This window comes from Peromyscus californicus, unplaced genomic scaffold (genome assembly GCF_007827085.1).
Source record: "Peromyscus californicus insignis strain IS unplaced genomic scaffold, ASM782708v3 Scaffold_14__1_contigs__length_90479793_seg_2, whole genome shotgun sequence".
Taxonomy (NCBI): domain Eukaryota; kingdom Metazoa; phylum Chordata; class Mammalia; order Rodentia; family Cricetidae; genus Peromyscus; species Peromyscus californicus.
Genome location: NW_026294436.1, coordinates 21,468,772 through 21,483,350, shown reverse-complemented (window position 1 = coordinate 21,483,350; position 14,579 = coordinate 21,468,772). Strand labels below are relative to the sequence as shown.

General features: G+C 47.8%; 1 protein-coding gene across 5 annotated transcripts in view; it reads left to right on the top strand.

Moving 5' to 3' along the window:
- Ppp1r12b (protein phosphatase 1 regulatory subunit 12B) overlaps nucleotides 1-14,579 on the top strand; it is a 211,956-nt gene that overhangs the window by 190,723 nt on the left and 6,654 nt on the right. For 2 of the 5 annotated variants that reach the window (XM_052737015.1, XM_052737019.1), the window contains 3 exons: nucleotides 1,727-1,780; nucleotides 3,755-3,805; nucleotides 9,274-9,454. In XM_052737015.1, the coding sequence (XP_052592975.1) occupies nucleotides 1,727-1,780; nucleotides 3,755-3,805; nucleotides 9,274-9,408 (240 nt within the window). In that variant the 3' untranslated portion in view covers nucleotides 9,409-9,454. The remainder of the gene's footprint in view (nucleotides 1-1,726; nucleotides 1,781-3,754; nucleotides 3,806-9,273; nucleotides 9,455-14,579) is intronic. The other 3 variants (XM_052737018.1, XM_052737022.1, XM_052737016.1) reach the window with 2 other exon arrangements.

The following is a 14,579-nucleotide window of genomic DNA, read 5'->3' as shown; positions in this document are numbered from 1 at the left end:
GCTGCTGGTGCTAGCCTGGTGAGCTCATGGAGGTCTTGCTTTTCTACTGGCCGGAGAGGTGTCCACAGCAGCCCACACAGCTGTGCAAAGTGACCCACACAGAACATCAGAATCGAATCAGCCTTTCCCAGGCACTGGGGCAGCATTGCCTGCCGCTAGCTGCTTTGCTACGGATGCCAGGATATATTCAGTTTTACCAAATGCAAGCTATTTGAAGCTCAGAAAGAGATGATGGCGCTACAGCTGAGGCTCTGTTTACCAAAAATGGAGATGTTTGGTAGAATGGGGGTGGGGGACTGTCAGCCTCATGCGTTTGTTTGGAGACAGTTCCCACATGGACACATGCAGCATTTTACATAATAGGTCGACTCAAAGTCAAGGGAGTTATAATTTAAAGCTAAGCAAGCAAACAAAAAACTAGTTCTTTGTATTCTGAACTTTGCAAATCTCAAAATCTTCCCACTTGTCAAGCTTAGGAAAGAGATGAAGGAAAATACAAACTCCAAGATCTCCTAATGCATTTTCCCCTGTCCTTTCTGCCTCAGCAGATGCAATATAGAGGCAGACAGCCATGACCTTCAGAGCAGAAGGGAAAGTCTAGGATGAGAGCCAGAATTCCAAGTTTTACTGTTAGTTTTAGCTCTTCGGTAACTGAAGAGGAAAGAAAAGGAGAGGAGCGGGAGGAAACCTTCTACAGGACCAGCCTAATGTCTCCAGTTATTGCAAACGTCTGGGCATTGTGCTAGACAAGATAGAACAATCATTCTTTATTCATCAAATGTCTACTGAATGTATAAAACTCCGCCCAGTCCTCTAATGCTAAGAGCAAAGGAGACCAAGAGGTTCCTCTGTTCCTTGATTCAAGGCAGGACCTTAGCTGAAGTTACTCTTCTTGTTTAGTAGCCAAACCTTTTCACTCCTCTGAAGGATTGAAATTGAAAATATCTATGATGATCTAAATATATATTGTAAAGCCTTTATTCAAATAAGATCTTGTTAAGAGATTACGAAGGAAACCAAACAGATAAAGGAAACAGCTCTGTTCAGACACCAGAAAGTGGCTGAGAAGACTGCCTTGTGTGAAGACCACCACACTGGAAAGAAAATGGCCTCAGTGCTCAGAAGAGAGGTGACAGGGAAGAGCTGGTTTACAGGAGTGTCGCAGGGCTCAGGCACTAAAAAGTTCAGGGATTTCCAGCCTTTAAAGAAGGCGGCGGAGCCGGGCGGTGGTGGCGCACGCCTTTAATCCCAGCACTCGGGAGGCAGAGCCAGGTGGATCTCTGTGAGTTCGAGGCCAGCCTGGACTACCAAGTGAGTTCCAGGAAAGGCGCAAAGCTACACAGAGAAACCCTGTCTCGAAAAACCAAAAAAAAAAAAAAAAAAAAAAAAAAAAAAAAAAAAAAAAGAAGGCGGCGGCGGGGTGAGTCAGTAAGAAGGGAGTTAGTATATGGAGTTTGGAGTCTAAAGGAGAGGGAAGGCGAGAGTCAGGTGTATGTCAGGGACTCTTCCTTCCTTCCTTCCGCTCCCCAGTGGCCACCCTACATTCTGTTCAAGGCAGATGTTTGCCTTAGCAATCTCCCAGTCTGTTTGCTGAGACCCTTGCTAAAGGAGAAGCCCAGAGCCCTGCTGTCTTTTGTCTGGATGTCTGGTGGTGAGCCAGAGCAAAACTGCTTCCTACTGCTCGTGAAACAGCCATATAACAAGTGTTTCCCTTCCGTTCGCACAGCAGAAACAGGAGAAGACCTCTGACCGGTCGTCGGTGCTGGAGATGGAGAAGCGGGTACGCACATCTCCTCGGCCGCCTGCTCATCTTCTTTTGACCTTCTCTGACTTTGTTGTTGGTGCCAATGGAAAAAGTTCATCTTAAGAAGGCGGAGCTCTGCCACATTCCATTCCCAGCGTAACGATCATTCTGTCTGACTCTGGACAGTAATTTGATGACCAGTCCTTTTGGCCTTCTCATGTAGTTGGTTACTTTGAACACGCCAGTTTTAGGGTGGGAAGGAGTCTTGGGAAGTCATCTCATGAATTCTTCTGTCTTCAGAACTGCATACATGCACAGAGCTGTAAGATATTTGGTTATTTACATGTGTACACAGGTCTAAGACTCTCTGCCCTTTCCATGACCTTGGACAGAATGGAAACTTTCAGCTGGTCATGGTGACACGAACCTGTAATCCCCACATTTGAGAGGCAGAAGCAGGACTGTCACAAATTCAAGGCCAGTCTGCACTACATAGTGAGTTCCAGGCCATCCACGGCCACATAGCAAAACCAATGTCACAAGGAAAAGGTAGCTAGTGAGGTGGCCCAGGAGTAAAAGGGCTTGCTGTGTACAAGCCTGGCAGCTCGGCTTCAATCAGCAGGACCCACAGTGGAAGGAGAGAACTGGTTTCCAAAAGTTGTCCTCTCACCTCCACACACACGCTGTGGTACACACGCGTGCATGCACACACATGCACACACATGCACACACATGCACACACACGCGTGCATGCACACACATGCACACACATGCACACACATGCACACACATGCACACACCACAAACGCACACGCGTGCATGCACACACATGCACACACACGCGTGCATGCACACACATGCACACACATGCACACACATGCACACACACGCGTGCATGCACACACATGCACACACATGCACACACACGCGTGCATGCACACACATGCACACACACGCGTGCATGCACACACATGCACACACGCGTGCATGCACACACATGCACACACATGCACACACACGCGTGCATGCACACACATGCACACACATGCACACACATGCACACACATGCACACACCACAAACGCACACACAAACGCCTTGTGTGAAGACCACCACATTAGAAAGAGAACAGCGGCCTCAGTGCTCGGAACAGAAATGACAGGGGGAGAGCTTGTTTACAGGAGAGCCCCAGGGCTCAGGCGCTGAATAAACAAGTAAACATTCTCAAAGGAAGTTTCTCATCAAGATCCCTTGCCGTTGACTTAGGTGTTATGATTGAAGACCTGAGAATCGGCCTTCATCAGCCCTCTGGTGGGGGGCATCTGGTCAGATTCCTGCCCTGGTCCCAGTTGTACTCAGATGTTTATCTGGGACTTGATATTCTTGGATTGGGAAAACTCAGATTTAGTGATGAACCCTAATTCCAATTTGACTCTAAGAATATAGTATGTTACCATCTTTCTTGTTGTCTGTTTAATTTGGAAAAGGCTATGTTTTATATTTCATTCCCTTGGCCTGTACCTCCTTGGTATCTCATCTAATTAAAGGCTCCTCATTGAGTTCAGGCTAAATTAAGAGTTACTAGCTGGGAAAGAAATGGAGGGGGAGGGGAGAAGCTGGCAGACAGACAGCGATGTCTCCTTCCCCACTGACCATGTGTTCCCCATCATAAAGGACGCAGTTCCTAAAGATGGTGGATTTTTGTTTCTAGAGCAAGGGCCCTAGTTACTTGCAGTCATTTGAAAACTTTAACTTGGAAGGAGTAACTCAGGATGCTGGTCTGCTTGTCTGCTAGCGGGTTGCCGCCCCTGTGTCTTCCAGCTTTCTGATAGAAGACTTAAGTGATCGCTCCATCCCATGGAAGCAGGGCGGAGTGCACATAGAGAAAGGTTTGCCCTGGTCTAGACAGACCCCGAGACCGGGAAGCTGCTGATGGTGCGGCGCATGGGAGGGGCTTTGTGATTGCTTCCTGACCCATTAGCTCCTCAACAAGCTCATTGTTTCTAAACAGGAGAGGAGAGCATTGGAACGGAAGATGTCGGAAATGGAAGAAGAGATGAAGGTATGCAGAGATGATCTTTGTCTTGGTGTGTGTCTGTTCTCTGTATGCCTGCCTCAACTGGATGCTTGAGCCTAGGCTTGCCCATTCTAACTGTCAGTGCCACCTGAGCACCCTCAGAGGAGATGACGTGTTAGAGGAAGTGAGCACGTCTTCTCAGCCATCTCTTAGGCTCTCTCAGCTCATGCTGCATCCCCTGTGGCCACCTCAGAGCAGTCGGTTGGTTTACGGGGAGACCAAGTTCAACTTCTAAGGTTTTCAAAGCAGTGACTTCTCCCTCCGGAGGCTGATAGAGGGCTAGGACAAATTCTCCCTGCTCTGCAGAGACCCTACTAGGGGAGCTCCGTGAAGCCTAGGCGTAGCACAGGCCTTCCTCCCTGTATGCAGCCCCTGCAGGAGGAACACAAGCTGAGTCATTGTACAGCAGTGTGAGGTGTATTTGCATATTGATTTCCCGTCCTAGGCCATTTCCTCTGCAGTACTTCAGTTCTTGGCCTTCACCCACGATTGCCACCTCAGGCTCCCATGTGCCCCACGTGAGGACTCACTGCCTGCCTTTTCTCAGGAAGACCAGCAATGACCGTCCCCTCCTGGAGCTACTTGAATGGCCTGTTGCCAATCTTGTCAGCCCATTGCTATAGGAGGGAAGATGGGGCTGGAAGGAATGTGAGCCCGCTTAAGATAGCCTACCTAAGATACTGGAGCAGCTCATCCCTGCAGGACATTGTGCTACATGGCCGTAGTCCCTCAGTACTTGCTCAGCTTTTTTCCTTTCATCAAGGATCTTATTTTGGTGGATATGTAATGCCAAGTCAGATGTAAATTTCTATAGCTAAGAAGCAGAAACCCTGGGACAGCATCAGACAATCTCCAAATGTCCTCGGTTGTGAGTAAGCATCTCTGGTATGCAGTTTGATTACTTTTCAAGAGACAGTTGTTTTAATGGCTTTAAAAAGATGTTATTTATGGATACCCCACCACCACACACCAAGTTTTCAGGGCCTAATCAGGTCAAAGGTCCTGGTTTTACCAGATCCTATATTCACAATCCTGTTACCCCTTAGAGTTGTAGAGTGGAGGGAAAACGTCAAGTCCTGCCCCTCGTTTCCTAGTCACCAACCCATGGCTGGGACTGGTAATAGTCATGTAGAAGTTGAAGCAATTACTACTTACCCCTCAAACATTTTAAAGTTCCTGGGTTGACTCAAAAGTAGTGGGAAGTAGAAATAGTGTTCAGTTCTCTTGAGAAGACAGAACACTGCCCTTACAGACGCCATTAAATGTTTCCATCTTCCAGATTTTCCAAACCCACCACCTCACGGACGTATTTTCTTCCTCTTAACGCAGTGTGTTAATGTTGCCAAACAGTTCTTCATGAACGAACACAGACAGCTCTGGGTGCCTGAGGGCTTCCCGTCTGGAACCCCAGCCCTGCCATCTGTACTCTGCTGTTAGGTAGCTGCCAGTGGTGCTGAGTGAGAAACGGCCTGGGCACGGGTGGCTAGAGAGAGAACTCAGTGGTTAAGAGCACTTGCTGCTCTTGCAGAAGACCCGGATTTGGTTCCCAGCACCTACATGGTGTTTTACAGTCACCTGCAATTCCAGTTCCAGGGGATCTGATGCCCTCTTCCAACCTCTGTGGGCACCAGGCACATACACTGTGTGCATACATATATGCAGGCAGAATACTCATACCCATAAATTTATACTTAAGTAAATATTTTTAATTAAAGCCTATGTCTGGGTATAGTGACATATACCTGTAATCCCAGCACTTGGGAAGCACAGGCAGTCTCTGTGAGTTCAAGGCCAGCTTGATCTCCATAAAGACCCTGTCTTGGGGAAAAAAAAATAAACAAAGGGCCTAAGAATATAGCTTAGTAGATAAAGTACTTACTTAGCATGCAATTAGCCCAGGGTTTGATCCTCAGGACCCCATAAACCAGGCCTGGTGGTGTACGCCTGTAACCCCAGCATTCAGGAGGTAGAAGCAAGAGGATGGGAGTTCACAGTCATCTTTGGCTACATAGCAAGTTCTAGGCCAGCCCAGGACACCTGAGATGCTGTCTCAAAGAAAGGGAGGGGAGAGAGAGATGCAGGGAATGGAAAGAAAGGACCTAGATGCTGCTCTGGAGCATATAAATCAGGCCAACGCTCACACTTCCCATGAGTACCCCCGAATCCCACAAACAGGCCGTGCACCCTTTGTGCCATACAGGACCCACACAAAGACTCAAAAGGGGAGTTTGGGCTTTTATTTCTATTCCATTCTAAACTGGCAAGAACAGAAGTTCTTCTGTGTTCTTAGTTGCTCTGAATCCTTTGGGTTGACACAGGTTTGCATGCTTCTTTCTCTGCTCTTATCCTGTCGAGCTGTGGACTTCAAAACTAGGCTATGAGTTCATTTCTTCAATATTTCAATAGAGATAGCAACACGTGAAAATATTTATTCTTTCTAATCAGAAGTCACTTGCCAACAAGTTTAAAGATAAATTGTTTAAGAGGCTGGAGAGATGACTCAGAGGTTAAGAGCACTGGCTGCTCTTCCAGAAGACCTGTGTTCAATTCCCAGCACCCACCTGGCAACTATCTGTAACTCCAATCCCAGAGGTTCCAGTGCCCTCTTCTGGCCACCTGTGGTACTACACACATGTGATGCAAAGACATACATGCAGGCAAAACACCCATACACATAAAGGGGGGAAATTTTTAATTATCAAGTGGAGCCAGATCATAACTGGTACTCAAACCAGTAATAAGCTGTTTTGAGACTTTGTTAAAAATCCACCTTATCACTCAGTCCCCATTATTTACTACTGCTACTTAAGCCATATGGCGAAGAAATGCCTGCAGACTGTGTTGCCCCTGAACATAATTTGCTCAGTCTTAGCATAATATTCCAGATTGCAAATTGTCTAGCTCCCTCTAAAGGACTATGGAGGAAGAGCATCAGAACCTTCCAGTCATACCAGTGGTAGGCTTCTGTCTGCAACTTCTCCAGATTCACAGATATATTATGAAGTTGGTGTGTCTGCTCTAAAGGAGTTGGAGAAAATGGTTGTTTATGTAGGCTATCATTTATGCTGACCAACTTTTCTAAGGACTAGTGACTAAGATATTTGTACATAAGATAGTCAGTGAATGGTATATTTGTCAAGTCTGGGAAACCTTAGCAGATGTGGGATCTAGTGGGCCTTGGGACCAGCTGCTCTGCGTTTGTGCACATTCCCATTATTGCAGAAGCTCAGGCTTTCCTGGAGCCTCAGTAGGGCACTATTTCTGGGGGTGACTTCCCGTGAATGCCTGGAGGCTCAGCAGGCACTCAGGTCAGAAAGTGACATCACTGCCTTTTTTCCCCGACACCAACAAAACCCAGAGGTCAAGTGAAACGGGAGGCGTGCGATGGGTCCTCCTGGTGTGGGTTGGGAGGTGGGCATGGTCTCTGCTTGGAAAGGTAAGTATGAATTCTCCCCAGGAGAAACTCCACTCCACCGGGTTGGAATAGATCTGACAGATCTGACAGGTGTGCATGTCCGTGAGCTGAGCCTGGCTCTGCACTTGTCTTGGGATGTCCATATCCAGTCGGACTACTTTCTGCTGCTGCTTCCTTGCTAGACCTAACCCGGTCCTTTCCCAAGCCCTTGCATGAGGAGGGCCCAGCAGCCATTCCCCTGGAAGTTGCTTCTGGGATCCTACTTTGCTTACTCGGAAGTACCACTAGCCAACTTGCCCCTGCTCTGCCCTTCCCTTTCTCACCTCCTTATCATGCTCGTTTTCATGACTGCTTCCTACAGAACATCCCACCAGACTGTTTCCTACCTCTCTCCGTCAGACTGATAGCTTCCAGATTCTTGCACCTAGAGCTGCCTGGGTTCAAATGGTAGACTAAGTCATTCTCCTAGTTCATTGCGGTCATGTCCCTGGGAGGCAAAGACCCTTCATATGATGACAGTGAGTGTATTGAAAGCTTTATCAGATGTCAACACAATGAAGGACACAAGCCAGGGGGGTCTGTGGTTCTTAAATTTGGTCCCTGCTCATGTCTTTAAACGACTCCACGTGCTGTTATGATCTCTCTCACCTGTCCCCTCCATGGTCACGATGCTGACGGTCAGCAGAGGATGGCCTAGTGACTCTCCTGTGGCTGCATGGAACTGCTCCTCGGCAGCCTCCCTTTGCGGGGGAGAGTCATTCTTCCTCTTGGACAAAGCTGTTCAGCAGTTTGTCTCTGATTGTTTTTCCTTTTCACTGTTGTCTCTCACGCTCCTTTCATTTTCTTGCTGGGTCACTCCCACACCATTGCCCACTAATCTTCCATTCCTGTCCTTTCTCACTGTGTAGTGTGAGAGACTTCCCTGATACCTGGCACCTCTCTTCCAGTCCTCACTATAACCCAACCCCTGTTTGCATAATATAATCATTTCCCTTTTCCAGAAGAGCTGATCGTCTGTTTCAAGGTCAGTTCACGCCTTAGGAAGGCATGCAGCAGAGTTGGCAGGCCTGTGCCGCAATCACTTTATTGAAGTCTTCGAGGCACTTGTGAACTATCAGGTATTGGGAAGACTGTCAATACCCGTTATCCTGTTCATTTGTAACACTGATGCACAGGTGGGACTAGACTACCACAATGATCCAGCCAGCTCCATCATCACCTGGCATTTATGATTTCCAGAGTGTATGTCTGTTTGAACATGTTTAAGCAGCTCCTAGCCTTGACATGAACCAGGGCAGAGAGCACACAGTTAGCCGTGAACTTAGTGATACATATAGTCATGTATAGCAGGTAGAAGCCAGCTGGCGGTTGCAGGACCCTGAACAAGCTCTGTGTGCTATTGAGAACTGGGAAGGTTAATTGAGCTTCCTTCAAATCATGTTACAGGCCCACCCAAAGAGCTGGCAGGTGTCATATCAGCCTTCTAAAGAATACATGTTCTATGCAGAAAGTGCTTAAGGAGAGTGCCCCTCTTGTATTGTTTTAATTAAGTAATAAGTTAAGAGAAAAACAGGAAGAAAACAAATAGGGATGGGGGAAGTGTGAGGACAAGATAAAGGAAGAGAGAGAGGGTGGTGTTTAGATTTAGGAATCCTCAGCTCCAGTCCCAGCGACAGTGAAGGAGTGTCCCCAAAGCTGCAGCTCTGCATGTGCCTTTGTCAGAAGGCCCCAAGCCGTATGGTGGCCTCTGACACTCCAGTGGTCCACATGTGGGTTCTGATGCTTGTCTAGCCCATCGCAGCATGCTGAGAGCACATCCAGGAACCACAGGCACAGCTCTTCCCTGCTGCATTCCCTTCCTTCCCCACCCTCCCCCCCTACAGCTCGCTCTCCTCACTGCTGCCTTTCCCATTTCCTTTCCTGCATGCACACTAAAAACAAAAACAAAAAGTCACGGAGTTTCTCTGTCCGACTTTCTTCTCCTCTGCTCTGTCTTGTCTCTGTCTTGTCTGTCTCCTTCGTGTCTCACTCTCTGCAGAACCTTCACCAGCTAAAACAGATTCAAACCTTGAAGCAGATGAACGAGCAACTGCAGGCTGAGAACAGGGCCCTGACCCGAGTGGTGGCCAGACTCTCCAAGTCCATCGAGTCCTCGGACCCCCAGGAGCTCTAGCTATTGCCTTTCCTCTCCACCTCACTTCCCTCCTCCACTGCTCCAGGCAGGTTTACTCCCCTTGCTGGTCCCAGAAGCCCAGTACCCTTCCATCAGTATCCCTTCCATCAGAGCCTCCGTGTCCAGGTATCTGTAAAACTTGTTACCTGGAGATGGAGCAGGACTCAGACCATCTAATGGGACATAAGCACCTCGTTCAAGGGTGGCAGTGGGGAGACTTGTCTGGGCAAGCAGAGTGTCATGTTAAAGTGGCCACATTACCTTCTCTTCCTCTAGAGACTGAATATAGATTTGCTTCCTCAGCTGCACATAGATATACAGCTGTGTAATTTGCCTGTGTGCATACATGTACACATATTTATTTCATTGATGGGGTCTTTGTCAACCTGAGAGAGAGCTTTCTCAGCTAACAGCAACCCAAATGCACCTGTACCAGTTAGGGCCTGGGATAACTGAGGGCAAGAATTCCCAAACCTGACGGCATGTTAGATCCATCTGGGAGCCATTACTATACACCATGTCTGGGCCCTTTCCAAATGCTCTATTACTTGGATTGAGACCTGGGCATCAGTATTTTTCTAAAGCTCCCCTGTTGGTGTATATGTGACCATGGTAGAGAACCACAGCCCATTGAATACCAGATGGAACTTAATCCCCACAAGTGGCAGCGCTGCTGGATAGAAAGGACTGGGCCGAAAGGCCAGGCTCCCCTGACCCCACCTCTGCCGCTAGCAAAAACCTCCTCCTTCCCGCCACTGGGACAGAGTTAGACAAGCATTCTTCGCCTCCTTCTGTAAGTCTTTGCCTTCATCCTCCTCTTTCCAAAACATTTGTCTCATTCCCCTCCCAAATCTCCTGGCTCTCGGGATGTATCCCTCCCTGCCCTGAGTATGTGGGCCTTGAGGCAGAACGTAGGCAATATAAATGAGCTTTCCTAATGGGTTTGGCTTTGCAAAGGAGATGGTAAGCAGTGGAGCAGAGCAGGATTTGTTTTCAACTGAAAACTACCCCTCAAAAAAAAATGTGTTTGGCAAACTAGAACCTTCCTCTGCCTGTGGATCTGAAAGACAAGCTCACACACAGTTTGTTTCCCCATCCCAAGATAGTGTGACGAGGTCACCACTTCCCTGAAATGAGTTTTTGATTTTCAGCAACAATCTAATTAGTCTCGACTGGAGCCTCTCCTTTTTTCTGCCTGTTTGCATTTGCCTTTAGGATCAGCGGCCGGCGATGAATACCCACGAGTACTGCAGCACCCAGATTACCGTAAGGGCTGAGCTAGTGTCCTGCTACAGATGCTCTCCCAGGCAGAAAGAGATGGAAAGGGGTGTGCCGCCACGACAGGGCAGTGAGCAGCCAGCAGGAGGTCCAAACTGTTTCAGAGTTAGCCTCAAAAGTCCTGAAAGGATGCTAGCATGTAGCTCTGTGGTGGAGCATGTGCTTAGTGTGCACCAGGACCCTTGGTTCAGTCCTAGCATGCACGCACACAGGTAGATACATACACTCTAGGAAATTTTGACCTCGGGAAAAGTAGAGGCCCCCAAAGTCCCAGTTATTTCTGTTTTCCCAATTTGTTGCAAGACAATGTAGGATATGGGGCAGAATTAGATCTCAGCCTTTCAGTGGTTAATAACTGTAACGCTTGGCTTCTATTAAAGCCTGTGCTGAGTGCAGTATGTTTTCCTGATTGGTTCCTCAGCACCATTGTATACATTTTACAAAGCCGGTTACAGAATCAGAAACAAGCCCAAGTCCCTTGGGAAGTAAATGGTTGAACAAGAATTCAAACACTGTTAGAGTCCAGGATCTGCACTCACACCACGTGATACAAACCATCTGTATATTTGCAGTCTTAACCATTCATTAAGCAACTAGGGCGTTACATCCGAGAGTAACAGACAGACATCTACCTTTTTAGTTCGCTGACTTACTTAAAAGGCCAGTTTCAGCCAGGTGTGCTGGCACATGGCCTTTAATCTGAGCACTGGGAGGGCAGGCAGGCATATCTCTGTAAGTTTCAGGCTAGCCTAGTCTACATAGTGAGTTCGAGGACCACCAGAACTGCAAAGAGACATCCCATCTCAAAAAAAAAAAATCAGTTTCCAAACAACATTTACCTGCCAAAAGAGCATGTCACTGTGATGTCATTGCCTGGTACATGACCTACAGTCAGGGAGGCAAACTGCGGCCCCTGAGCCATGCCAATAGTCAAAAAAAAGAAAGAAACCAAAAGAATTATATTTGACAAATAAAATTCCTATGGAATTCAGATTTCAGTGTCTAGAAATGGAGAGTTATTGGGAGCAAACCATACACTTGAGTTTCTGCATTTCAGTATCTGGCACCTGCTAGGCCTCAGTCATGGGAGAAGTAGCACAGCAGCAGACTGTGTGGCCTGCAACCTAGTCCAAAGTGCTTAACTGTGTAGGCCTCGACAGAAAGAGCCTGCCCGCTGGCTCCTGCCAGGAGGGAAGGTGAGATGACGAAGCCGAACTGGCAGTGTGGTCAGGAGACTTGGCCTCACACTCACCCCTTTCGAATCATCCCCTGCAAGTCCTAACTGAGTGCTTAGTGCCAGCGGCTCCATCTTCAGAGAAAGGGAAGACTCCCTGACACACCCTGACGCTTCGGGACCCCTGTCCCTGTCTTTAACATCATCATCATAGGCTAGATATAGGAAGTCATCTTGGGGAACGCATGTACTTGTGTCTGAGCATCAACATCAAACTGGAAGACTAGAGATTCAGAAGTGGAGAAACTGAAGTCTAGAGAATGGGTGCGCTCTCTAAAACCTCGTGCGTGGACAGGTCTTTCACACGTGGTCCTGTGTAACTTAGCACTGTTCACTCCCCTCATTGGAGCGTGGAGTCTGGGTCTCCCTTCCTCGGTCTCTGCACGCCACTGGTACTTTACATTCTCCTAAGATGTTAAATGTTGCAGCTGTGAACTTGTCTTGTCCATCTTTTTGCCCCCAAAGAATTGAGTTCTTAATGTGGAAAAAAAAAAATCACCAGCACTAACAAATTGTCCCTTTTTTTTTGTTTTCTTAAGCAGCTCAATTCTAACTTGGTGAACAGTGAGCACAACTCATTGTCATAGATACAGCTTCTTCACACCTATGGGATCCTGCTAAGAAATAGGGTTTTCGGGGGCTGGAGAGATGGCTCAGTGGTTAAGAGCACTGGCTGTTCATCCAGAGGATCCAAGTTCAATTCCTAGCACCCACATGGTCTCACAACCAACCTATGCAACTCCTGTTCCAGAAGATCCAGTGCACCCTTCTGGCCTCCACAGGCACTAGGCATAGACACACGTGTGAGCAAAACACCCATCCATACAAAAGAAAAAATTGTAAATTGAAAAGTCCCACCCAGGCAAACAACCCCCAGCTGGAACAGTAGAGAAGAGAGGGAAGGTGCCAGCCTAGGCAGAGCTCTGAGGACTCCCTTCTGAGAGGCGTGGAAGAGGCCAGCCAGAGCTGCTCTGCGCTGGAGGAGAGACGGGGCCAAAGACAAGCTGTTTCCTGATTCCTCAGAGTCCAGTCCGCTCTTCCAGATTCCTGGGGAAACTGAGTGGTAGCAGGGATCCCCAGCATTGCAGAGCCCATTACAGACACTGGTGCCCCCATGTCTCTGACTCCTGTCAGCCTCTCAGAGGCCCGTCTGTGAGGGAACGGGGCGGTTACGGTTCTTTTAGCTACCAACAGAGAAATACAGAGAAGTGGTTTGTCTAAAGCAGTGGTTCTCAACCTTCCTCATGATGTGGTGACCCCCAACCTTAAAATTATTTCATTGCTACTTCAGAACTACAAGTTTGCTACTGTTATGAGTCCTAATGTAAATATCTGATATGCAGAGTATCTGACCCCTATGAAAGGGCTATTTGACACCCTCCCAGAGGGGTCGTGACCCACAGGTTGAAAACCTCTTGACTAAAGCATGTGGATCATTGAGAATGATCACTCCTGAATTTGTTTCTGTGCTACAATACTTTGGTGTTTTGTTTCCCGTTCCTACCTGTAATGAAGAGATAGTCTTTGGACTTGGTCACACGTGGGTATAATTTCATCACTAGCACTTGAGTAGCTAGTGGCCCTGGACTAGTGATGGCCTTCTGTTCCCTCATTTATAGAGACAAGGACAGCCGCAGCACAGGCTCCTGAGGTGCCAGTGAGACCTTCTAACCCCTACATTGTAGATGTTGTTTTCCCTCTGTTCTCTGACCTGGGCTTTGGGAGTATGTGTACGCGCGCGCGCGCGCGCGCGCGCACATACACACACACACACACACACACACACACACACACACACATGCACACGATTGCATAATGTATCTTCCTTATGAGGTTGGGGAAACAAAGATCATATTTCTTCAGGTGCATTATAGATTCTCTAGTTTAATAGCAATGGCAAGAGCTTGAACTACATGGCCATGATTCCTGAGCCCAGGCCACCCTTTTCTGGAGGCCTCGCTTACTGTCTGAATCCTGAAGGTTGAAATGACTGATCAATGAAAGAAAGGGTGTCTGCGTGACAATGATGATACAGATTCCTGGAGCCTTTGTTGTGAAAATGTATTTACCATCTAACCCCAATCTCCCAGCAAGGCCCACACAGGAACTGTAGCTCATTAAGATTTTTCAGATATACCTAATAACTGTCAAAGTGCCTGATCATATAATAAAGACTTGGGTGTCCAAGCTGGAACTCGCTCTTCCTGTATTCCTTGAGTTGAGCAACAATATGTGTTGTGTTCTAAGTGGAAAAACTGACAGATGGAATCTTCACTCCATCCCTTTTTCCATAAGCCTCTGTTTGCCGGAATGATTCTAACACCATCCACCAAAGCACTGGGAAAGCCCCCTGGGTCTTGGCCATATCTGTCAGTTCCCTGGATGTTAATGTTGAAAACAGGCGTATGTATAGTATGACCAATGAGAATTTGGACGGATTCCAGCTACCAAAGGCACCAGGATGACCTTGGTCATCTTGGCATATGGCAGAAAGGCCAAGTTCTGTTCCTCAGCTTGCATTTGGTTCTTACTGGGGTGTGAAGCAGAGCCGTTTATCTCTTAAAGGTCACTGTCTCTCTGACTCCTTGCTGAACTCCTCCCCTGTGCCCTCACCAGCATACTTTGGCAGTCTCCCCAGTTTCTCTAGGCTACAGGGGAG